This window comes from Schistocerca serialis, chromosome 4, assembly GCF_023864345.2.
Source record: "Schistocerca serialis cubense isolate TAMUIC-IGC-003099 chromosome 4, iqSchSeri2.2, whole genome shotgun sequence".
NCBI classification, from domain to species: domain Eukaryota; kingdom Metazoa; phylum Arthropoda; class Insecta; order Orthoptera; family Acrididae; genus Schistocerca; species Schistocerca serialis.
In genome coordinates, this window is record NC_064641.1 from 766,949,731 (window position 1) to 766,974,152 (window position 24,422).

The 24,422-nt window shown below is 45.0% G+C and overlaps 1 protein-coding gene across 1 annotated transcript in view; it reads left to right on the top strand.

The window, feature by feature from the left end:
- LOC126474931 (uncharacterized) overlaps positions 1 to 24,422 on the top strand; it is a 165,833-nt gene that overhangs the window by 117,995 nt on the left and 23,416 nt on the right. Inside the window, exon 10 of the mRNA XM_050102447.1 lies at positions 3,844 to 3,954. Coding sequence (XP_049958404.1) covers positions 3,844 to 3,954 — 111 coding nt within the window. The remainder of the gene's footprint in view (positions 1 to 3,843; positions 3,955 to 24,422) is intronic.

Genomic DNA, 24,422 nt, shown 5'->3' on the forward strand with positions numbered 1-24,422 from the left:
ACATTCGGCAGCCGTCGTTCACCCCTGTCATACATGGCTCGTGGCCCACCACAGTTGCCTCGGCGCTGGTTTTGCATAGCGCCATTTTTCCATTCAAGCTATGCTTTAACCGCAGCGGCACGTGAACAGTTTACAAACTGGGCCGTTTCGGAAATGCTTCCTATCTTGGCCCGGAAGCCAATGATTATGTGCTTTCGGACGTCACATTAATTGCTCCGTTCCCGCATTCTACACTCATCCTCATAAATTAAGGATAATGGTGATACATGGTGAAACAACGCTCTGGTGGGCGGTTTGCGTGTTTTAATCACCTCGGGGTATGACAATGCGGTGCATTTGACCTGCGGTCGTCGCACGGTGGCGCTGGAAGCAGTCCACATACGCAGAGGTGTGTTGGTGCATGTCAGAGTACGGTGCAGCGAGTAAGTGTGCAGATGTTTTCAGTCGTGCTAATGGTGACTGCGTGTTGAAAATGGCTCAAAGAACACATATTGATGACGTTATGAGGGGTAGAATACTAGGTCGACTGGAGGCTGGTCAAACACAGTAGGTAGTAGCACAGGCCCTCCGTGTGCCACAAAGTGTGATCTCACGATTATGGCAACGATTCCAGCAGACAGGAAACGTGTCCAGGCGCTACAGCACGGGACATCCACAGTGTAAAACACGACAAGAAGACCGGTATCTCACCATCAGTGCCCGCAGACGGCTACGGAGTACTGCAGGTAGCCTTGCTCGGGACCTTACCGCAGCCACTGGAACAGTTGTCTCCAGACACACAGTCTACAGACGACTAAACAGACATGGTTTATTCCCACGGAGACCTGCAAGGTGCATTCCACTCACCCCTGGTCACAGGAGAGCCCGTAAAGCCTGGTGTCAAGAACACAGAACATGGTCACTGGAACAGTGCTCCCAGGTTATGTTCACGGACGAGTCCAGGTATACTCTGAACAGTGATTCTCGCCCAGCTTTCATCTGACGTGAAGCAGGAACCAGATACCAACCCCTTAATGTCCTTGAAAGGGACCTGTATGGAGGTCGTGGTTTGATGGTGTGGGGTGGGATTATTATTGGTGCACGTACACCCCTGTAAGTCTTTGACAGAGGAACTGTAACAGGTCAGGCGTATCGGGACGTCATTTTGCACCAGTATGTCCGCCTTTTCAGGGGTGCAGTGGGTCCCACCTTCCTCCTGATGGATGATAACGCACGGCCCCACCGAGCTGCCATCGTGGAGGCGTATCTTGAAACAGAAGATATCAAGCGAATGGAGTGGCCTGCCTGTTCTCCAGACCTAAACCCCATCGAACACGTCTGGGATGCTCTAGGTCGACGTATCGCTGCTCGTCTTCAAACCCCTACGACACTTCAGGAGCTCCGACAGACAGTGGTGCAAGAATGGGACGCTATACCCCAGCAGCTGCTCGACCACCTGATCCAGAGTATGCCACCCCATTGTGCGGCCTGTTTACGTGTGCCTGGTGATCATATCCCATATCGGCGTACATTCGCAGGAAACAGTGGCGATTTGTAGCACATGTGTTTCGGGACGGTTTTCTCAACTTATCACCAATACCGTGCACATACAGATCTGTGTCGTGTGTGTTCCCTATGTACCTATGCTATTAGTGCCAGTTTTGTGTAGTGCCACGTTGTGTGGCACACATTCTGCAGTTATCCTTAATTTATGAGCATGAGTGTACAATGACTCCAGTAAGTTCCGCGTCCACCCGACACGCTTTATATAGCATCCACTGCTAGTGCTGCCAGCTGCCCTCTGTGAGCGGTTATTGCACGTTGATGTCAAGCACAGGCGGGGTCACATTGATGTGGCTGGACCGTACGTAATCTACACTCCTGGAAATGGAAAAAAGAACACATTGACACCGCTGTGTCAGACCCACCATACTTGCTCCGGACACTGCGAGAGGGCTGTACAAGCAATGATCACACGGACGGCACAGCGGACACACCAGGAACCGCGGTGTTGGCCGTCGAATGGCGCTAGCTGCGCAGCATTTGTGCACCGCCGCCCTCAGTGTCAGCCAGTTTGCCGTGGCATACGGAGCTCCATCGCAGTCTTTAACACTGGTAGCATGCCGCGACAGCGTGGACGTGAACCGTATGTGCAGTTGACGGACTTTGAGCGAGCGCGTATAGTGGGCATGCGGGAGGCCGGGTGGACGTACCGCCGAATTGCTCAACACGTGGGGCGTGAGGTCTCCACAGTACATCGATGTTGTCGCCAGTGGTCGGCGGAAGGTGCACGTGCCCGTCGACCTGGGACCGGACCGCAGCGACGCACGGATGCACGCCAAGACCGTAGGATCCTACGCAGTGCCGTAGGGGACCGCACCGCTACTTCCCAGCAAATTAGGGACACTGTTGCTCCTGGGGTATCGGCGAGGACCATTCGCAACCGTCTACATGAAGCTGGGCTACGGTCCCGCACACCGTTAGGCCGTCTTCCGCTCACGCCCCAACATCGTGCAGTCCGCCTCCAGTGGTGTCGCGACAGGCGTGAATGGAGGGACGAATGGAGACGTGTCGTCTTCAGCGATGAGAGTCGCTTCTGCCTTGGTGCCAATGATGGTCGTATGCGTGTTTGGCGCCGTGCAGGTGAGCGCCACAATCAGGACTGCATACGACCGAGGCACACAGGGCCAACACCCGGCATCATGGTGTGGGGAGCGATCTCCTACACTGGCCGTACACCACTGGTGATCGTCGAGGGGACACTGAATAGTGCACGGTACACCCAAACCGTCATCGAACCCATCGTTCTACCATTCCTAGACCGGCAAGGGAACTTGCTGTTCCAACAGGACAATGCGCGTCCGCGTGTATCCCGTGCCACCCAACGTGCTCTAGAAGGTGTAAGTCAACTACCCTGGCCAGCAAGATCTCCGGATCTGTCCCCCATTGAGCATGTTTGGGACTGGATGAAGCGTCGTCTCACGCGGTCTGCACGTCCAGCACGAACGCTGGTCCAACTGAGGCGCTAGGTGGAAATGGCATGGCAAGCCGTTCCACAGGACTACATCCAGCATCTCTACGATCGTCTCCATGGGAGAATAGCAGCCTGCATTGCTGCGAAAGGTGGATATACACTGTACTAGTGCCGACATTGTGCATGCTCTGTTGCCTGTGTCTATGTGCCTGTGGTTCTGTCAGTGTGATCATGTGATGTATCTGACCCCAGGAATGTGTCAATAAAGTTTCCCCTTCCTGGGACAATGAATTCACGGTGTTCTTATTTCAATATCCAGGAGTGTATAATCTGACTTCCACATACTGCGATAAACAAAGAAAACTGTGGCTGGTAAACGTCCAATGAAGAGGTATGGCCTCTGTGTATGGGCAGTTTGCAGACCTTCCAGAATCACATTTCGAGAATGGGATCCATTTACTGAAAAACCGTTTGAACACTTTGGACAGACTCGAATTGTGACTTCGACGAAGCACATATGAATTTTCGACAGTGCATAGCCCAAAAAAATTTTACCTTGTCCTCATAGCATTGTACGTATTTATTCCCCTTGATCTATTATTCTTTCATTGTTTATTTGTGAACAACTGCAAACAAGAGTGGTGGTAAATTGCAAGGCTGCCTTAAAACTAAATTTTCTTCCTTGGTTTCCCACTATTATTACATCCACTCTTACAACAAATACGTCCAGATCCGAGACGCATCAAATGTTCAATCCTGTAATACATTGCTAATGTGTAGATGATTCTCATCATTATCCCATCTAAATGTCCCTTCGAAGTTCAAGTACTGAAATTTAAGAAAGTTGTTTAACAGCGAGAGAAATATCAAGTGATTTCCTTTGTTTTCAGTTCGCTGAACATAAGGATCTCAGCAGCGTGTCCAGTGAGCATGTCATGGTGTGTGCGAAGATGCGAGCGAAACTCGTGTCAGAAGTCAGGAGCAATATAGAAAAACTTAAGGTAAGGGAACTAAATTTCTAAAAAAAAATGTATAAAAGCTATCTGTTTTGTATGAGCACCTGAGGACCACATGAAATAACTTTTGTCTTTTGTCTTTTCTCCTTCTGCTCTTTCCGGTAGCTTGTCATTGTTTCCCTAAGTTGTCTGTTCTTTGTTTTTCCGTGAAAGCCATTCACAGCTTTTTGCTTTTGCTCTGATTTTTCCCCTTTTTCCTATTTCTTTCCCCGTTATTTTCATTTCCTTCACGACGGCTTTAACTTCTTTGATTCAAATCGCTGATATTTTTGGGTTTTGTCAATTTTTTTAAAAAAATTTCTTTTCTTGGCTAACCGTTTTGATTGTCCATAGAACACAACACATCGCTTCCTCAATGTGTCCAATATTCGTTCTTTTGTTTCAACTACTTTATTACTTCTTAATTTCACCGAGACTTTCCTGATTACTTTCCCTCTCTTCTTTTCTATTTCACCTAATTGTTTGACTGTGTTTAACGGAAGGTATGCTGAAGAAGAAAATCATTTTGGTCTAATGTCAATGTTTAGTGTAGGATTGTATTTCTTTTTATGCAAGTTTTTTGTTAATTGAGAAGCCACTTTCGTTTTACTTGCCTTCTCTAAGTATTTTCTTTGTACAAAACATTCTGTTCTATTACTTCAACTAGGTATTTAAATTTTGTAGCTTTTTTTGTTCTTCTCTAATCTGTTTCCATGTATTTCGTTGCCTCCCTGGAATCTGTCACACAATCTGATTTTTTTTTTCAAAAAATATACATGGCCTTGCATTTGAAGCTGTTTCTCGCATTGTTGTATCTTCTATAGATTCACCTAAGATTGCTGGATCGTCGGCAGAATCCAAACAATCATGTCTCAGATTATCCCCTATTCTCATAAATATGATTTTTTAAATTCCTCCTACTTTGTTCTTTTCCTCCTGTTTACCTTTTATAGTCGACAACTGAACGTGTGTAACATATTACTGCACCAGTACAACGCACACACAATGTTGATGTTAAGGTTTTGTAATATTTGGCGACTTAGTGTCTAAGTAGTAGTCGTCCTGTAGTGTCGGTGTACAAATCCTAAACGTCCTTGATTCAGTCCCCTTTCGGACCAACCCTTTTTTCTATTACTTAATGCTCCTTTGGCCTCTTGCAATGATTTTTACATGTAAAATAAGCCGAGTTACACCGTGGTTCGGGGTCAGCGCTAAATTTTAGGTTCCGCTGTAACTTTCTGATTACATCAAGTCAAAGTTTGCTGCAAATCAAAAAGCAAAATCATTCAACCTCGAAGAGTTACACGTAGGATAGCATGGTAATGTTCAAACAAACCTTGGAGCAAATTTATAGGAGATTTGGGCAGTTTTTCGTAGTAAATGTCCTAAATGGTGTTGCGATGCTTCTGCATTTTAAAAAATGACATAATGTTAATGTCGACGATATTACCTCGGTAGCAGAACACGATTCTTTCACAACTATTTAAAGCTTATGGGTCATCTGCGTCAAAGGGGTTCCAGCGCACCGTTGAAGTCGTTCCCACAAACACTGTTCGTCGAAAACACCTGCAAATATTCCCAAAATATGATGCAGAGTTGATTCCAAATTACTATTGCCGACGCATTTGAGAATTAAAATTCAATTAATCGCGTATTACCCTGAGACATACGTGCAAGGTGTGATGAATTGTAGGCAAGTGATCTTAAAAACTGTAATTCGCCACCTGTCTAACTAAAGCTAAATTCTACCAAATCTCATAGAAGAAAGAAGTACTGGCTAATTACTCCAAGTCTCACAGCGTTTAGAGTATGGAGTCTAGCTTCACCCCCAGAGCAAAGTTTCTTCAAAAGTATCGCGGGATACTTACCATACGCGTAACAAAAAGACTTTCCGAAAGTTCGAGTCCTGAATCTAGCACTTTTCATATTTTACCAGCGCAGCTAAACTGCCGCCCACTCCGACACTGGTACCTCGTGTAAGTGCGTCTAGTATAGTAGTCCGCCCCCATCCGCTTCACGCAGTTTATACCCTCCCCTCCACCCCTCCCCACCAGTATGAGTCTCCAACGGTCACTGCCATTAATCATCAGTCTAGGAAAGTTCATCTCTTTTGAACAACACATACGAGAATAACTGTACCATGACATAAACGCTTAATTTGTAATCAGGATGATAATAAACACTTTATTAATACTCTATGTGTTATTGTGGTTTATAGCATTTGCATAAAGTACAAATCTTCGAACAGTTAAAATATACGCTGAAGCGCCGAAGAAACTGGTATAGGCATGCGTATTCAGATACAGAGACATGTAAAGAGACAGAAGGTGGCGCTGTGGTCGGCAACGCCTATATAAGACAAGTGTCTGGCGCATTTTTTTTTAGATCGGTTACTGCTGCTACAAAGGCAGGTTATCAAGATTTAATTGAGTTTGAACGTGGTGTTACAGTCGTCGATGAGAAATGGGATACAGCATCTCCGAGGTAGCGATGAAGTGGGACTTTTTCCGTAAGACCATTTTACGAGTGCACCGTTAATGTCAGGAATCTGGTAAAACATCAAATCTTTGACATCGCTGGGTCCGGAAAAAGGTCCTGCAAGAACGGGACCAACGACGACTGAAGAGAATCGTTCAATGTGACAGATGTGCAGCCCTTACGCAAATTGCTTCAGATTTCAATGCTGGGCCATCAAAAAGTGTCAGCGTCCGAATCATTCAACGAAACATCAGCGATATGGGCTTCCGGAGCCAAAGGCCCACTCGTGTACCTTGATGACTGCACGACACAAAGCTTTACGCCTCACCTGGGCCCGTCGATACCGACGTTGGACTGTTCATAACTGGAAACCTGTAGCCTAGTCGGACGAATCAAGTTTCAAATTGCATCGAGCGGATGGACGTGTACGGGTATGCAGACAACCTCATGAATCCGTGGACTCTGCATGTCAGCAGGGGACTGCTTAAGATGATGAAGGCTCTGTAATCGTGTGGCGCATGTGCAGTTGGAGTAATATGGGACCCATCATACGTCTAGGTACGTCTCTGACAGGTGATACGTACGTGAGCATATTGTCTAATCACCTGCACCATTCGTGTCCATTGTGCATTCCGACGGACTTGGGAAATTCCTACAGGACAATGCGACACCCCACATGTCCACAATTGCTACAGAGTGGCTCCAGGAATACTCTTATGAGTTTAAACCCTTCCACTAGCCACCAAACTCCCCGGACATGAACATTATTGAGCATATCTGGGCTGCCTTGCAGCGTGCTGTTCAGAAGAGATCTCCACCCCGTCGTACACTTACGGATTTATGGACAGCCCTGCAGGATTAATGATGTAAATTCCCTCCAGCACTATTAGTCAAGTCCATGCCGCGTCGTGTTGCGGCACTTCTGCGTGTTCGCGGGGGCACTACACAATATGTACCAGTTTCTTTGGCTCTTCAGTGTACATTAATTTATGCTATTGCGACATGTAAGGAGCCTTTCGTATGGAAAAAAATCCTCTCTCACCAGTCGATATCACTTCTAGTTCCCCCATAATTGACGGTAATACTAATAATACACATTTACCATAGTCTAACTCTGAGCTTAATTTACACAGAAGCTAGAATTTATGTTTCATCTTATATTTCGGTATTAATATTAGTTCATGCTTCTAGGTGTAACATTTTATTAATTATATAGCTTCCCAAAAGTGATTAATCAAATATGGGAATTAGTAACGCCTACCGCCGGCTAAAAAACATATGAATAACATAAGTTCAAAAATGGTTCAAATGGCTATAAGCACTATGGGAGTTAACATCTGAGGTCATCAGTCCCCTAGAACTTAGAACTACTTAAACCTAACCAACCTAAGGACATCACACACATCCATGCCCGAGACAGGATTCGAACCTGCAACAGTAGCGGCAGCGCGGTTCCGGACTGAAGCGCCTAGAACCGCTCGGCCAAAGCGGCAGGCGAATGATATAAGTGAATATATGTATAGCTCTTACAGAGATTTACATATTGACACCTTGCTGAGTATCACACTAATTCTATTAACAGAGTTAATTTATTTCAAAGTATAGTAACTAGTGATTGCCTCCCACCAACTAAACAAATATGATAAGAATACAAGAGAGAACGAGTATATCTGTAGACAAATCTGATGGAGACCTCTCTATTGACACCTCTCTGAGCGTTGTCTCAAATTTGTTAATTAATTTCAAAATGGAGTAGTAACATATGTTTTTTGATCACACTGACGCGTCGTCTTACGAAGGTTTCACCCTGTTACCTCGCAATGTCCAGTCACTGTAATGCCCTCTTCTGCCGAACGTCCCAAGGAAGGACGGAAGTTCTCAACCCGTGAGCTTGGTCTCCAATAGCCACTGAAAACTCAGGCGTGCAACCTGTAGCCACACTAGACGTGGTATGCTAGGTCTTTTGGGATAAGTCGTGCGTTCAGTCTTTTATGGGAAGGAACATCTCTCAGCAACAAAAAGTATGTAGCTCGTAGTGGATTGCATTCATCATAATCTCACGGAAGAGATATAATAACAAAATTTTCTTGCTATCATCAGTCTGCACTTTTATAAGATATTTATGGTAACGGCCTCAGTTGCAGTTTTACACATATGATAACTACTTTCGACCACTCAATCAACATCCTCATATTTAAAAATAAAGTAAAAGTATAACGTTAATAAGAATTTACTTGACAATATTGATAATTCTTAAGATTAACCTGATTAGTCACGAGTTTCAAAATTCAAAATTTTTTTATAAAAGAACAATTATTAACTGTAAATTACCCGTAAAATGAACAGAAATGAAGTAGATATGTGATAACATTAGTGGTATCCAGTATTTCACCAATCCTACACTGGCTCATGGACGAAAGGGTAAGACTGATACTAAACATCTAAGGTCATCAGTCTGTTATTCACCCCTCCCTCTCCCTCTCCCCCTCCCCCCCTCCCTCCGCCCTCAGGATGGAATCTGTTCAAATAGTTCAAATGGCTCTGAGCACTATAGGACTTAACATCTACACTCCTGGAAATGGAAAAAAGAACACATTGACACCGGTGTGTCAGACCCACCATACTTGCTCCGGGCACTGCGAGAGGGCTGTACAAGCAATGATCACACGCACGGCACAGCGGACACACCAGGAACCGCGGTGTTGGCCGTCGAATGGCGCTAGCTGCGCAGCATTTGTGCACCGCCGCCGTCAGTGTCAGCCAGATTGCCGTGGCATACGGAGCTCCATCGCAGTCTTTAACACTGGTAGCATGCCGCGACAGCGTGGACGTGAACCGTATGTGCAGTTGACGGACTTTGAGCGAGGGCGTATAGTGGGCATGCGGGAGGCCGGGTGGACGTACCGCCGAATTGCTCAACACGTGGGGCGTGAGGTCTCCACAGTACATCGATGTTGTCGCCAGTGGTCGGCGGAAGGTGCACGTGCCCGTCGACCTGGGACCGGACCGCAGCGACGCATGGATGCACGCCAAGACCGTAGGATCCTACGCAGTGCCGTAGGGGACCGCACCGCCACTTCCCAGCAAATTAGGGACACTGTTGCTCCTGGGGTATCGGCGAGGACCATTCGCAACCGTCTCCATGAAGCTGGGCTACGGTCCCGCACACCGTTAGGCCGTCTTCCGCTCACGCCCCAACATCGTGCAGCCCGCCTCCAGTGGTGTCGCGACAGGCGTGAATGGAGGGACGAATGGAGACGTGTCGTCTTCAGCGATGGGAGTCGCTTCTGCCTTGGTGCCAATGATGGTCGTATGCGTGTTTGGCGCCGTGCAGGTGAGCGCCACAATCAGGACTGCATACGACCGAGGCACACAGGGCCAACACCCGGCATCATGGTGTGGGGAGCGATCTCCTACACTGGCCGTACACCACTGGTGATCGTCGAGGGGACACTGAATAGTGCACGGTACATCCAAACCGTCATCGAACCCATCGTTCTACCATTCCTAGACCGGCATGGGAACTTGCTGTTCCAACAGGACAATGCACGTCCGCATGTATCCCGTGCCACCCAACGTGCTCTAGAAGGTGTAAGTCAACTACCCTGGCCAGCAAGATCTCCGGATCTGTCCCCCATTGAGCATGTTTGGGACTGGATGAAGCGTCGTCTCACGCGGTCTGCGCGTCCAGCACGAACGCTGGTCCAACTGAGGCGCCAGGTGGAAATGGCATGGCAAGCCGTTCCACAGGACTACATCCAGCATCTCTACGATCGTCTCCATGGGAGAATAGCAGCCTGCATTGCTGCGAAAGGTGGATATACACTGTACTAGTGCCGACATTGTGCATGCTCTGTTGCCTGTGTCTATGTGCCTGTGGTTCTGTCAGTGTGATCATGTGATGTATCTGACCCCAGGAATGTGTCAATAAAGTTTCCCCTTCCTGGGACAATGAATTCACGGTGTTCTTATTTCAATTTCCAGGAGTGTATGTTCATCAGTCCCCTAGAACTAACCTAAGGACATCACACAACACCTAGCCATCACGAGGCAGAGAAAATCCCTGACCCCGCCGGGAATCGAACCCGGGAACCCGGGCGCGGGAAGCGAGAACGCTACCACATGACCACGAGCTGTGAGCGATGGAATCTGTGTACCACATGTATCTGCGGATGGAGTTAATCCGATGTGCAAGTGTAAGAACGCGTTCTAAAAGTTTGCGTAGCGTGCTATCTGAGGCTTTACGTGGGCTCCAGCACGGTATTCACCTGCTGAGATATGGGAAACCACCTAGAAACCACATCCATGCTGGTCGCCTAACCAGCCTTCATCGTTAACCCGGCGAGTCAAGCTTGCCTGCCAGTGTCCCGGAAGCAGAGCGTTAACGCGCTCGTCTATCCGGATGTCTGACAGGTAAAGGGAAAAGGAGGGAAGGAGGAAGGCGGGAAGTGAAGTGGATAGGCAACTAATACTGTGCGGTTAACATATAACAATGACATTATCCATTACATGTACTAAAATTAATTTAAAACTGGTAACCCATTTGGATAAACGCACCTAATCTTCAAAATAATACATCTTGTTAAAATTCATAATCAAATTAAAACATAGGGGTATCTGAGGTGCGGCGGGCTGCTAAGGTCGTCTTCCGCCTTGTACTGCTGTAGCAGTCCTGGAGATTTGGTGCTGACTGGGCCGTCTGTCTACTTCGTGAAAATTCTTGAAGAACACAAAATTTTTGAAGATTGAATATATTAGCTGACTCTTTCAGGTGAAATCCACAGATTTCAAGTACTTCCAGGATGTTCTGTAAAATTTCAAGATGCATCTCTATTGGTCCTACCGAGTGTTTGTCTTCATTTAGATGGCCTCTGGAAGCTATCTTATTGTTTCACCACGAAGAGTGTTCTTCAAATCGTATCTCAAAAGTTCTGCAAGTCTGACCTACGTACTGTTTAGAACAGGTCGTTGCATTTCACCTTACACACAACTGATACACTAAATTTACGACTTGATTTATTTATATCTTGTTTTAATTTAAAACAAAGAGTACCGTACCACTAGTCCGAAAGTATATTTTTAACCCAATTTTTCGAAACTGTTAGTCTACTGTGTCTGACACCCTTCCTCTGTATTCTATAGGCATATAAAGAACATTTTAATCCCTCTTACTTTGGCCATCGTAAGGTATGTTGCTGCTTTGTTAACAGAAGTTGTTTCCTACTTTTAGTATCTCTTTAGGTAAACTAGTTCCCTCGCCACAATATGGTTTAACCATTCACTCCATTCATCTTATCGCTCAGGTCCTTTAACGTCTCTGAAACAATTAAAATGCCATTGTCAAAACGCATTGCTACAAGCTATGTCCAGCATGCGTTGCAATCCCTCTTTTTCTTTCTAAGTGGTCGCACATACAATGTGTCCCATGAAGAATAGTCAGTATGCTAGGATATGACAGGGAGGATCATTCGAAATAGACTGATGACCTCAGAAGTTAAGTCCCATATTGCTCAGAGCCATTTTTGATCATTCGAAATAAAAAAGTCCAGTGAACATTGGTTCTAAAATGCATACCTTAAGAGCTATGAGCATCTCTTCCTCTTCTGTACTGTGAAACAAATCTCTTCGCCTGCAAACCGTCTGCTTTCCATATCCTGGGAGGAAGTAGTGTGGACCAAAACAAGAAAAAACTTTCCAGTAAACTTGGGCTCTGAAATCCGTACCTTAAGAGGCATGACACTTGTCCAGTTGAAGAGGTGCGTTTCACAGTATAGAAGATGAACGAGTCCTCATAGCTCATAAGGTACGCATTTTAGAGTTCATGTTATTAGAAGCCGGTGGGAGTGGCCGAGCGGTTCTAGGCGCTACAGTCTGGAACCACGCGACTGCTACGGTCGCAGGTTCGAATCCTGCCTCGGGCATGGATGTGTGTGATGTCCTTAGGTTAGTTAGCTTTAAGTAGTTCTAAGTTCTAGGGGACTGATGACCTCAGAAGTCAAGTCCCATAGTGCTCAGAGCCATTTGTTATTAGACTTTTGCTTAGACTGACCGTTCCTATTATATACGTGAATACTGGCCATTCCTCCTGGTACATAATTGTACACAGCGTACCCATATCCCATGCATTTCGCAAACGTACTGGGCGAAGGAGGATTCCACCGACGTTGTCAGGGGTACCTACCGGGTGTTTTTGTATAAGAAATGCACGCTCAACGGCCGTTCGTTTCAGAGAAATAATGTGATTATGGTTTATTCGGTTTGCTACCGCATTCACTCTTATCCTGTGAAGATATCTTCACAGTAGAGGAAAAGCTTGTAATATGCAGTGACGAAAACGTACACTGCTACGGTCGCAAGTACGAATCCTGCCTCGGGCATGGATGTGTGTTATGTCCTTAGGTTATTTGGGTTTAAGTAGTTCTAAGTCTAGGAGAATGATGACCTCAGATGTTAAAACCCATAGTGCTTAGAGCCATTTGAACCATTTGAAAACGTACAACACAAAACACAGAGCAGCGCAACAACCCTCAAATACTGTTCTTGCTGTCGCTGCAGGAACAGCCCAGCGGAGCGACGTTCTGCCACTCTTCCACTCCATTCAGTGAAACCGCACACGAAATGCATTTCGGCCAACTCTTCATATGAAAACCTGTCCACATTGCTCTGTATCACTGTTAGAGTATAACTAATACTGCCGGAAAACCAAACCCGAGACGGAATCGAGCGATATTGAATGGCAACTTGAGGGCGAAGAGTAAAGTGGCCGTACTCTTCTCGGCACAGCAGTGCTTAGTATACTTGACCCGCGATCGGGAGGACGACGGTTCAAACCCACATGCGGCCATCCTGATTTAGGATTTCCGTGATTTCCCTGAATCGCTCCAGGCAAATCTCGGGATTGTTCTTTCGAAAGGGCACAGCCGATTTCCTTCTCCTCCTTTTCTAATCCGAGCTTGTGCTCCTTCTTTAAAGACCTCATTGTCGACGGGACGTTAAACATTAATCTCCTCCTCCTGCCCTTGTCGGCAGCAACTAAAGTTGTGGTATCGATAGTAACGATGTCACATAGTTTCAAAGGTTGGCACTAGCACGAGACACCGACGGCAGCGCCCTCTAGCTGGTGCTGTGCAGCTCTACGAGCTCTGGTACAGATTCTGCCCATTTGATCAGGTGCAGCCAGCCAGGACACTGCGCTTCAGCATCGCACCTCATTCCAAGTTATGCATTCTTATTGCCTGAGTAAAGGGGATTTAAATTCATACAGCAGTACCGACGTGTTTTACCTTTTCCTGATCCAACCCACGCGACGCCTTCCAGGCGGGATACAAGAAAAGTGACTGAATGAAACAATTTTTATTAAAAATGAAATTCCTCCAGCTGTACTTAAGATTTTTTATTTACTTCACTACTAGTTTCGGCGATGAGTCAACGCTATCTTCAGGCCCGTACACTTTGATGAAATCAGTTGCGGGTGGCTCAGTCTCCTGTCCCCGTTGAGTTACTGCCCGCCATCCATGTGGAGCACGTGTTGATCTCACCGCGGACTTCTAGACTGTGCCACGCACAACTGATTTCATCAAAGTGTACGGGCCTGAAGATGGCGTTGACGCAACTCCGAAACTAGTAGCGAAGTAAATAAAAAAATCTTAAATACAGCTGGAAGAATTTCATTTTTAATAAAAATTATACCAGCTGTGTCCCACCTTCATCCAGTTTAAATGTGGATGTACGAAGATTGAATGAAACAAGATTGTCTTCAAACAAAACACGCAGCGCATACCGTCGACATTTGCACGTTTGTGCGGATATTTTCAGTGCAATATCAGGAATCCAGTATATTGACATTTAAAAAACTGCCTTTATGGGTTCGCGATATATCTGGAAAAAGTATCGATATATCGACGGAGAGAAAATATGGACCTACTTGCCCATAAAAAATATCAGCTGCATATTGTAAATATACTGCCAATTTTAGAACAGTATATTTAAGTATTGATTTACTATTAGATACTCTGTACATCAACAACCTAGCACCCTGCCTGTCCCCCTTTAGAGCAAGAGTTAAAAGGAAAACGATGCACTTTCACGCTTGGCGATAACCACTTTGCTGACAATAGTAACTGCATATAAGTGGCACAATAAAAGGTGTCCGATGGGTCCGTCGTTCGGTTTCGTCACGTATCGGATCTGTCCGTAACACTTCAAGTCCACTTCCCTGTTTTTCCCTTTCTGCCAACGCAAGCGACCTAGCAGTAGTAGTGTCAAAATTGCGTGGTGAATTTAAACGTTGCAGTTTCTGTTGGTAGCGCCCATTACGTCGGCATTTTCCCTCACACGTCTCCGCCCACCGTAAGACAAATCTTCTCATTTACATTTTTGTTCACCATTTTAGTAACTGTTTTTGAAGGTTTCCGATGTGAAGACATAGCACACTAGTTGCTTTAAACACTGTTTCTTAACGCAACTGGCGTCCTATTTCTTCACATCGGAAACCTTGTTATTCCATCACTCGATATTTCCATTTGATATCGATATGTTGACGGATCTACCGCCAACTTCTATCGACACTACCTGATGGCATATCGATTTGTCGATTTATCGATACTTTACCAGGCGTCCTAATACTTACACCAGTGATGAACGGAGGCAAGAAACCAATCGAAATGCAGTAACTCTGTAAATAGGCGGTGGAGATCGTTGTTCCCTTATACCAAAACACTCAAAAGGTATCCCTGAACAACCCATCAAAGTTTGTCCGTGAAATTTTGGTTCACCCTGTATATGTTTCACATGCTTTAACATATTTCGCACATATTTGTATACATATTTCACCCGTATCACTACCGAATTTCGTTCTGCAGTTTCATCTGAATTCTGAGAAAGCTTTGGTAGTTCTTATTTTCGTCATGGCAGCGACAACAGCAACCGTTACGAAATTGTCTCGAATGAAAAACAGTCCACAGTCGCACTAAATTACGTTAATTTTAAACCTTGACCATGGTTTCTTCTATAATAATACAGCCTTCTTCAGAAATCCGAAAAAATGATCAAAATAACATCTAGACCAGTGATACAATCTACACATGAACTTCAAAATTAGGTACGTGATAACATTTTACTTACATACACACTAATAAATGAAAAATGTCGTAGCCCATCGGCTGCGTCAAGACCAATAAAATAACTACAACAGACATAAGCCTGTTTCGAACATAAGTAAAATTACATATGGCACCGTATGTCCTCCGCCACTACCACTGTTATACTGGGCGCACGGTTGTCAAATTGACATTTGACAACCATGACTTGGTTGTTCTGCCACTAACTTATTGTTGTTTCGAGAAAAAGAACTGTCGCTGGCAACTGTACTATTCTCCGCTATATTAGACGATACGAGTCTAAGGGGTACGTTAAATTTATCTGTAGTATCTAACCATGTGGCATTATCTTTGGCCCCGAAACACGCTGGCAAAGTTATTGCCTCACTGCAGTGCTCAATTTTACAATGTGGTTGACGCAGTGACCAACAAAACTAAGAGCAGGTTGCGCTTGATAATTTTAAAGTATTCAAAGTCAACTACTTACAGGAAATAAATGCCAGCAGGTCGTTTCCCCGTTTCTAGACATCCCTTTTCTCATTATGACCACCTCCCCTAGCGATAGTAAGCGTATTTTATTCTCTCAGTATTTTTATACTAATAATGAGTCATGTATATACGAAACTTAGTTGCAATAACTCCAGGTTTTCTGGATTAAGCTCTTATGTCAGCCCTTTTCATCCGAAATCCTCAGACTTACTGGTGCTATGGGTGTCTGATTGCCGTAGTATATTTTTCCAGGTAGCAAGTGATATGTGTGTCACTTTTGGTACAAATTACTTCTAGCGTTACACAGCCGTGCTGATACGCCACTGTCTTGAACCTCCGCGCCGTACCTACCTGCCTCCTGCCCGAGCTCTCTAGGGATGAAAGACATACTAACAACCAACAAGTCTAGCGACCCCTAAAACAGTGGATTTCACACTGACATCGGTCGTTATCGAATATTTTTACATGTCGTGTCTTCCGAGCCCCATCTCTAGGGGTGACTGGGGTGTGTTACCCCCCAATTTTTCGCTACGGTCGCAGGTTCGAATCCTGCCTCGGGCATGGATGTGTGTGATGTCCTTAGGTTAGTTAGGTTTAACTAGTTCTAAGTTCTAGGGGACTAATGACCTCAGAAGTTGAGTCCCATAGTGCTCAGAGCCATTTGAACCCCCAATTTTTTATGCAAATAATGAGTCATGCATATAAAAAAATTGGCCGAAATTGTTTGAGACGTTCCTTACATCAGAAGATATTGAGTTGTCAACAACGGTGTGAACAAAGTCGATATCTCGCACCGTGATAGTCACGTGCTCAATTTATATCAGTTGCAACGGATCTTGGAAATTACCCGGGCGTGCATACAAAGACTCAACAAATTGTCATCGCCACTGTACGAATGGTGTAGCAAAGCATGGAAGACGAGTAAACAAACAAACTAAGGTCCATTTTCATGTATTAGATTTCGTTCGAAGTAGCTGATGTCTCAGAAGTAGTACTAATTAAATGTCAATGGTGGGTAACTACCGGGAAGAAACACTCACCTTTCTCGAAGAGCAGCCTCGATGCAATCGGCCGTTCCACAAAAGTCGTCAACCCCGTAACTGCGTGCCACCGTCGGCGCTGCCGCCGATAGAATTCTGTCACATTAAATTGCACAAAATTATCTAAAGACAGCGAGAATCTGTGTCATTAGCGGAGCTGTAACGCCAGGCAGTGTCGTAATCGTCTGTTCCCTCTGTTGCCGGAGAAACGCCTCACGAACTGCAACAACAAAGAATCTCCTTTCAACTTCCTTTGTTTCCAAAACACCGATTCTAATAATAAAAGAACAAAAAGAACGGTGAGGAGGAGAGGGCTGTTTCATGTCTCAATCTGCGTGAGCGGTATGCGTTGCAATGTTTCTTTTTGTTTCTAAGGCACATTTACATGCACCAATAATGACTGATATACAGTATATAAAACAGGTTGCATTTATGCATCTGGTTGCTGATTATTTCAATGTATAAAATTACAGTTGCTGAAGATGGTTAAAATACTAATATCAGTTTTGGTTGTAATTGGTTCAGGAGCCCCTGATATGCTTTTATGTCAACCTTTTTCATACTCGCCCTGAGGCGTAGGGATGCTATGTATGTTTTATTGCCACAGTATTTTTTGCTATCATACGTGTACCAATTTCTGAAGAAATTACTTCAGTGTCCCAGACGTGTGTTAATATATTACTGTCTTTGCACCCCGCCCCCACCCTCCACCGCCCCACCCTAAGTATCATCACTCCTAGGGGTGCAAATTTATCGGGACTGTCAACAATGAGCTAAGCGATTCTGAAAGCTATGGACTCTTGTAAATGTCGGTCGTTATCGAATACTGTTACATGTCATAACTTCTCTCCCCAACACCCACCCGCTGAGGTGGTAGGTGTATAGTAAGCGACAGCAGTATTATACAAATAATTATACAAATAATGGGTCATGTATATACAAAATATCCTGAGTTATGCTGCTATGTCACCCGTTTTTCATCACATCTTCTACCCCTATGCGAGATAGGCGGTTCTCGCCACCTTTAGAAACCTTCGGGGGCGTGCCCACAACAGTTCATATATTCGTCGCAATCAGATGATTTGTATAGGAATGCATAGAAGACGAACCAACAATCATTTATTTTTATACTTTAGACTAGCAGTGTCTGGCATGTTTTGCATAGCCTCTTTTTATTTCTAAGTACGTGGGCGATGCAAAGCAGCCACATTAAATGTGCAAAATATGTGAAAGACAATGTTTTTGGTGTACTAAATTAAATTTGAAAAAGCTTATTCAAGAGTTTTGGAAGATATTTATTGTCTTTCCTTCTTCAGTTGTTGTTGTAGTCTTCAGTCCTGAGACTGGTTTGATGCAGCTCTCCATGCTACTCTATCCTCTGCAAGCTTCTTCATCTCCCAGTACGAACTGCAGCCTACGTCCTTCTGAATCTCCTTAGCGTATTCATCTCTTGGTCTCCCTCTACGATTTTTACCCTGCACCCTGCCCTCCAATACTAAATTGATGATCCCTTGATGCCTCAGAACACGTCCTACCAACCGATCCCTTCTTCTAGTCAAGTTGTGCCACAAACTCCTCTGCTCCCCAATTCTATTCAGTACCTCCTCATTAGTTATGTAATCTACCCATCTAATCTTCAGCATTCTTCTGTAGCACCACATTTCGAAAGCTTCTATTCTCTTCTTGTCCAAACTATTTATCGTCCATGTTTTACTTCCATACATGGCTACACTCCATACAAATACTTTCAGAAACGACTTCCTGACACTTAAATCAATACTCGATGTTAACAAATTTCTCTTCTTCAGAAACGCTTTCCTTGCCATTGCCAGTCTACATTTTGTATCCTCTCTACTTCGACCATCATCAGTTATTTTGCTCCCCAAATAACAAAACTCCTTTACTACTTTAAGTGTCTCATTTCCCTATATAATTCCCTCAGCATCACCCGACTTAATTCGACTACATTCCATTATCCTTGTTTTGCTTTTGTTGATGTTCATCTTATATCCTCCTTTCAAGACACTGTCCATTCCGTTCAACTGCTCTTCCAAGTCATTTGCTGTCTCTGACAGAATTACAATGTCATCAGCGAACCTTAAAGTTTTTATTTCTTCTCCATGGATTTTAATACCTACTCCGAATTTTTCTTTTGTTTCTTTTACTGCATGCTCGATATACAGATTGAATAACATCGGGGAGAGGCTACAATCCAGTCTCACTCCCTTCCCAACCACTGCCTCCCTTTCATGTCCCTCGACTCTTATAACTGCCATCTGGTTTCTATACAAATTGTAAATAGCCTTTTGCTCCCTGTATTTTACACCTGCCACCTTCAGAATTTGAGAGAGAGTATTCCAGTCAATATTGTCAAAAGTTTTCTCTAAGGCTACAAATACTAGAAACGTAGGTCTGCCTTTTCTTAATCTAGTTTCTAAAATAAGTCGTAGGGTGAGTATTGCGTCACGTGTTCCCGTATTTCTACGGAATCCAAACTGATCTTCCCCGAGGTCGGCTTCTACTAGTTTTTCCATTCGTCTGTAAAGAATTCATGTTAGTATTTTGCAGCCGTGACTTATTAAACTGATAGTTCGGTAATTTTCACATCTGTCAACGCCTGCTTTCTTTGGGATTGGAATTATTATATTCTTCAGTATGAACAAATAAAGTTTTGGCTGTCCCACTCGTCAGCATGCAATATGCAATTGAGATGTGAAACGCATGAATTTTACAGATTTAATCAAACTCTCGAAGCGACCGACCTTTTTTCGCGTTGATTGTGCTTGAGAATGGAAGGCAAACGCAGAACTCAGTTAGAGGCCCAACGGCATACCGCTGAGAATGATGGGAATACGTGAAATCAGCACAGCTTCTCCTTTAACTTTCCTTTCAGAATTATCACTTCGATGACGTTTGACATCAGTTTGTTGACAGCGAGCCTGATTCCACCGCACAATCGTGTCCCTCCTTTTCACCCAAAACCCTCAGCCATATGTGGACTAGGGGCGTCCTACTGTCACAGCAGATTTTTCCCCACAGCAAATGATACATGTACTAATTTTGCTAGAAATTTCTTGAGGCGTTATAGAGATATGTGCTGAACTGCCAATACATTGCGCTCCCTTCCCCCACCCCCTCCCCCGTCACTCTTGTCCCCATCTCTAAGAGTGAAGCGTCATCTTTACTGTCACCAATAAGTCTCACAACCCTAAAGCTATGGATTTTATGTTAATACTTGTCGCTATCGTATATTTTTACATGTCACATGTTCTCATCATCACCCCTATTTCTAGCGATCGTTCTGGTAGATTACCGCCACAGTGCTTTTATGCGAATAATTGTGCAAATAACGAATCACATAGTACGATATTTGATTGAAATTGCTCCAGACCTTGATGAGCTAAGGTTCTATGCCACTCCCTTTTCACCCGCAACCCACAGAAACCTTCTCGGGCGTGCGCATAGCAACTCACCAAAGTTTCATCGCCGACCGATGATAGGTATGAAGCGCATTGGAACAAACAAATATTCTTTTTTGTACATTAAATAGCTTCTGGATTTTAAAGAGAGTATTAAAGTCATCAGTGTCAGTAGCTTTTTATGTGCCTGCAACTGCTGTAAATGTGGATCTCTTTACTTTCTTCCCGATTTCATTCCTTTTGTCACTCACGTTGTTCGCGCTATCCAAATCGCCCGAGTCGGTCATGTCATTAATTTTAAAAGCATTGCTCTGACTTCTCGGCATCCTATCACCGCACTTGCCTGCTCATGCATTCGCCTCAGTGTTTATAATTCTACTTTCTAACCATTCAACATCGGTTACCAATCAATCAATTGATATGCTCGAAACAACAGGATCCATAACCCAAATTTATTAAATACTGAAATATCCTAAAAAACGAAGAATGAACAAAGTAAGAATAACTGAACAAATACAATAAACGGGACAGCAGATGTGGTACGCACTAATGAGCCAAAATATTAATGACCACCTGCTTAATAGGAGTTCGGCCTATAGCACACAATATACTAGCGATTCTGCGTGGCGTGGGTACGACAAGTCCTCCTTAGTCTTCCGGGCGTATGTAGCACCAGAAGTCTACGCACAGGATACGCAATTCCCGTAAATTACGTGCCGGTCTTTTGTAGGCGAGTAGTTGGCGTTCGATAGCGTCTCTGACATGTTCTAGTGGATTCAGATCAGGCGAATTTTGTGGCCAAGACATCAGCATGACTTCACTGTCATCCTCCTCAAATCACTGCAGCACAATTCAAGTCGTGTGATATACTGGGTGATTTTTTTCCACCGTCTACAAACTCTGGGGATTAATCGATGAGAGAATATGGGACAAAAAAGGTCTAATGAACTTACGTCCGAAAATGCATGACTTCCATGCTAGAGACCATTTATTCAATCATACTTTGTTACAGAGACTGCGGTCTAATGTGCGCTGTGACATGCAGCCACAGTTGCAGCATGCATGTTTTCCTCCAAGAGGGTGGTAATGTTCCTCATACGTCATATTCTCACGCTTCCCGTGCCATTGGTAATGTTGTGTCCGATTCACTTCTTATTGTGTCTCACTGTTTAAAGGCACAAAACGCGTGGGTGTTTTTCAGCTCGTTCCTAAATGCAAATAAGTAGGAGGCCGAGTTGACAGGAGCTGAAGGAGTCCAGGATGCAATAATATGCGGTACTGCACACTGTTAGAGAGAAGGATTATTATTCAGGAAACACATAGTACAATGAAAATTACTTATATTCAGTAGTTTGTAGGACTGCAGCTACGGCTGTAACTAACACAACATATTCTCAGGGACTACGCCTGATGGATCCTCCTCAGAGAATCAATGCAAACATTACAGAACTGGCTGAGGGCCGATTATGAAAGTGCGTCTGCCTAGGTTGAAATCTAGCTAAGAAGTGAACGAGGCACACTCCAGTTCCGTCGAGCTGCACAGCCCGCTAGAGTGCGCTGTGCTCGGCAGACGACGGGCTGCCAACCTTGCGTTGGCGCGGCGTTGTAGAAGTATCTGTGGCAATGATACTACAGTTCTCTTGCTGACTCACCTTTTAGTGGACTTGATACAGCGTTGTACACAATAGTTTCGTACTCAAATCGAGCGCTTGCCGACATGGTGTTCACTTACGGAAAGACAGATGGCAACGGGCGGCGGGCAGCAAGGTTGTGTCAGGAGACCTATCCCCGCCTACAACAACCACAGAATTCAATGTTTCCAACAGTGTTTGGCCGTCTGTCTGAGGCAGGGTCGTTTCAGGAAGCAGGAAATCATGGAGGACGTATCAGAAATGTTCGGACACCAGACTTGGAGGAAAATATGATTAACGCTGTGGAAGGCAATCGCCGTGTCAGTACCAGGCAGCTGGCCCGTCAGTGCAGGGAAAGCCAGACGAACGTGTGGAACATTCTCCATGTCAATTATTACTACCCTTATCACTTACAGCGTGTCCAGGGCTTACTAGTGGCAGACTTTCCACATCGAGAGCAGCTTTCTCACCGATTTCTTCACCAGCCAACCACGATTCCAGGATTTGTGTCATCCATCCCATTCACATATGAGGCCACCTTCACGCAGAGTGGTATCTTCAGCTTTCATAACAGTCATCTGTGGGACAGTAAGCAGAACAACCACAGCGAATCATCAGCATCGGTGCAGCCGGAATGTGTGGGCCGGCTTAATTGGCGATCATATTTTGGGACCAGTCTTTCTTCCACGTCGCTTAACAGTCCGGAACTATCGGCGTTTCTTGCGGGTGACTTTGCCTCCCCTGCTGGAAGAAGTGTCATTGATGATTCTAAGGGTCATGTGGCTGCTACATGATGGTGCTCCAGCCCACTTCGCCGTTAACGTCCGGACGCACCAATCGTGTCTTCTCTGGTCGATGGATAGGACGAGAGAGTCTAGTTGTATAGCCAGCTAGTTCACCAGATCTCAACACGTGAAATTTCTGGTTATGGGGCCATCTCCAAAAATATCGTGTATGCAGAGCCCATTCCAGATGTGGAGACAATGGAGCCTGCTGCCTATGACTCAGTTCGGATGCAGCCTGGCCGATGTGAACGTGTGAGACACAACATGCTACGGCACGTACACGCATGCGTTGAGAGACATGGAAACCAGCTTCAGCACATACTGTAACTGGGCTGCATGATGTAACGCGTATTAGACTGCAGTCTCTGTAACAATGTATGATCGAATAAATGGTATCTGGCATGGAAATCGTGCATTTCCCGGCATAAGTTCATTATACCTTTTTGTTCCGTATCCTCTCATCGATCAATCTGTAGAGTTTGTACACGGTGGAAAAAATCACACTATAGACAGCTGTACAGATTCCAACGCCGTCGGAGTACACACCAAGCATGAAGGGATGCAGGCGGCCCGCAATAATGTTTAAATATTCCACAGTTGCCATGGTACCTTCGATTACTACCAAAGGTCTCATGGAAGCCCAAGTGAATGTTCCCGCACCCTGGAGCGGTGCACGTTTCGATCACCCATTCGCCTGGAAAACGGCGTTTCCGGACATGCCAACTGAGATGGCGGGTAAGAAACATGGTTCATCCGCTTAGACGTCTCGTTTCTATTGAACCACGGTCGAATCTTCGTGATCCAGTTTGCACTGTAGTCGTAATTGAAGGTGTTGTTGGGTCAACAGGGGAACACGTAGGAGTCGTCTACTTCAGATCTATGTGCGCTGAATGATGTGCTCTGAAACACTTATCCCTACACTAGCATTTTACACTGTCGTCAGATTTGCCACAGATCGCCGCTTATGCTGTTTCACAGAGCAAGCAACCCTCCAACTTCCACGTTTTGTGATGAGGCGTGGATATCCCTTGTCTCCTCCTTGTGATTTCAGTGTCCTTCAGCCACTTTCCATAGATGCTCACGACAGTAGCATGCGAGCAGCCGACCAGCTCCGCCTTTTCCTACATGTCATCGGCTATTAACTATCCTCCCTAAGTCAAAGTTGCATGTATAAAAAATGGATTTTCCCGTTTGCGTCCCGAATCATCGCCAGAACGATTCCCCATTCGTCTCTGCCCGGCTTAGGGCCTATACTATTTTCTAACCGCATCACGTACCCGTGACGTCATCAGGCGGCATTCGAGCTTGCAGAGGACAATGGTTCAAATTGCTCTAAACACTACGGGACTTAACATCTGAGGTCATCAGTCCCCTAGACTAGAACTACTTAAAGCTAGCTATCTTAAGGACATTACACACATCCATGCCCGAGGCAGGATTCGAACCTACGAGCGTAGCAACAGCGCGGTTCCGTACTGAAGCGCCTAGAACCGCTTGGCCACTACGACCGGCAGAGGACAATGGTAATTTTGTT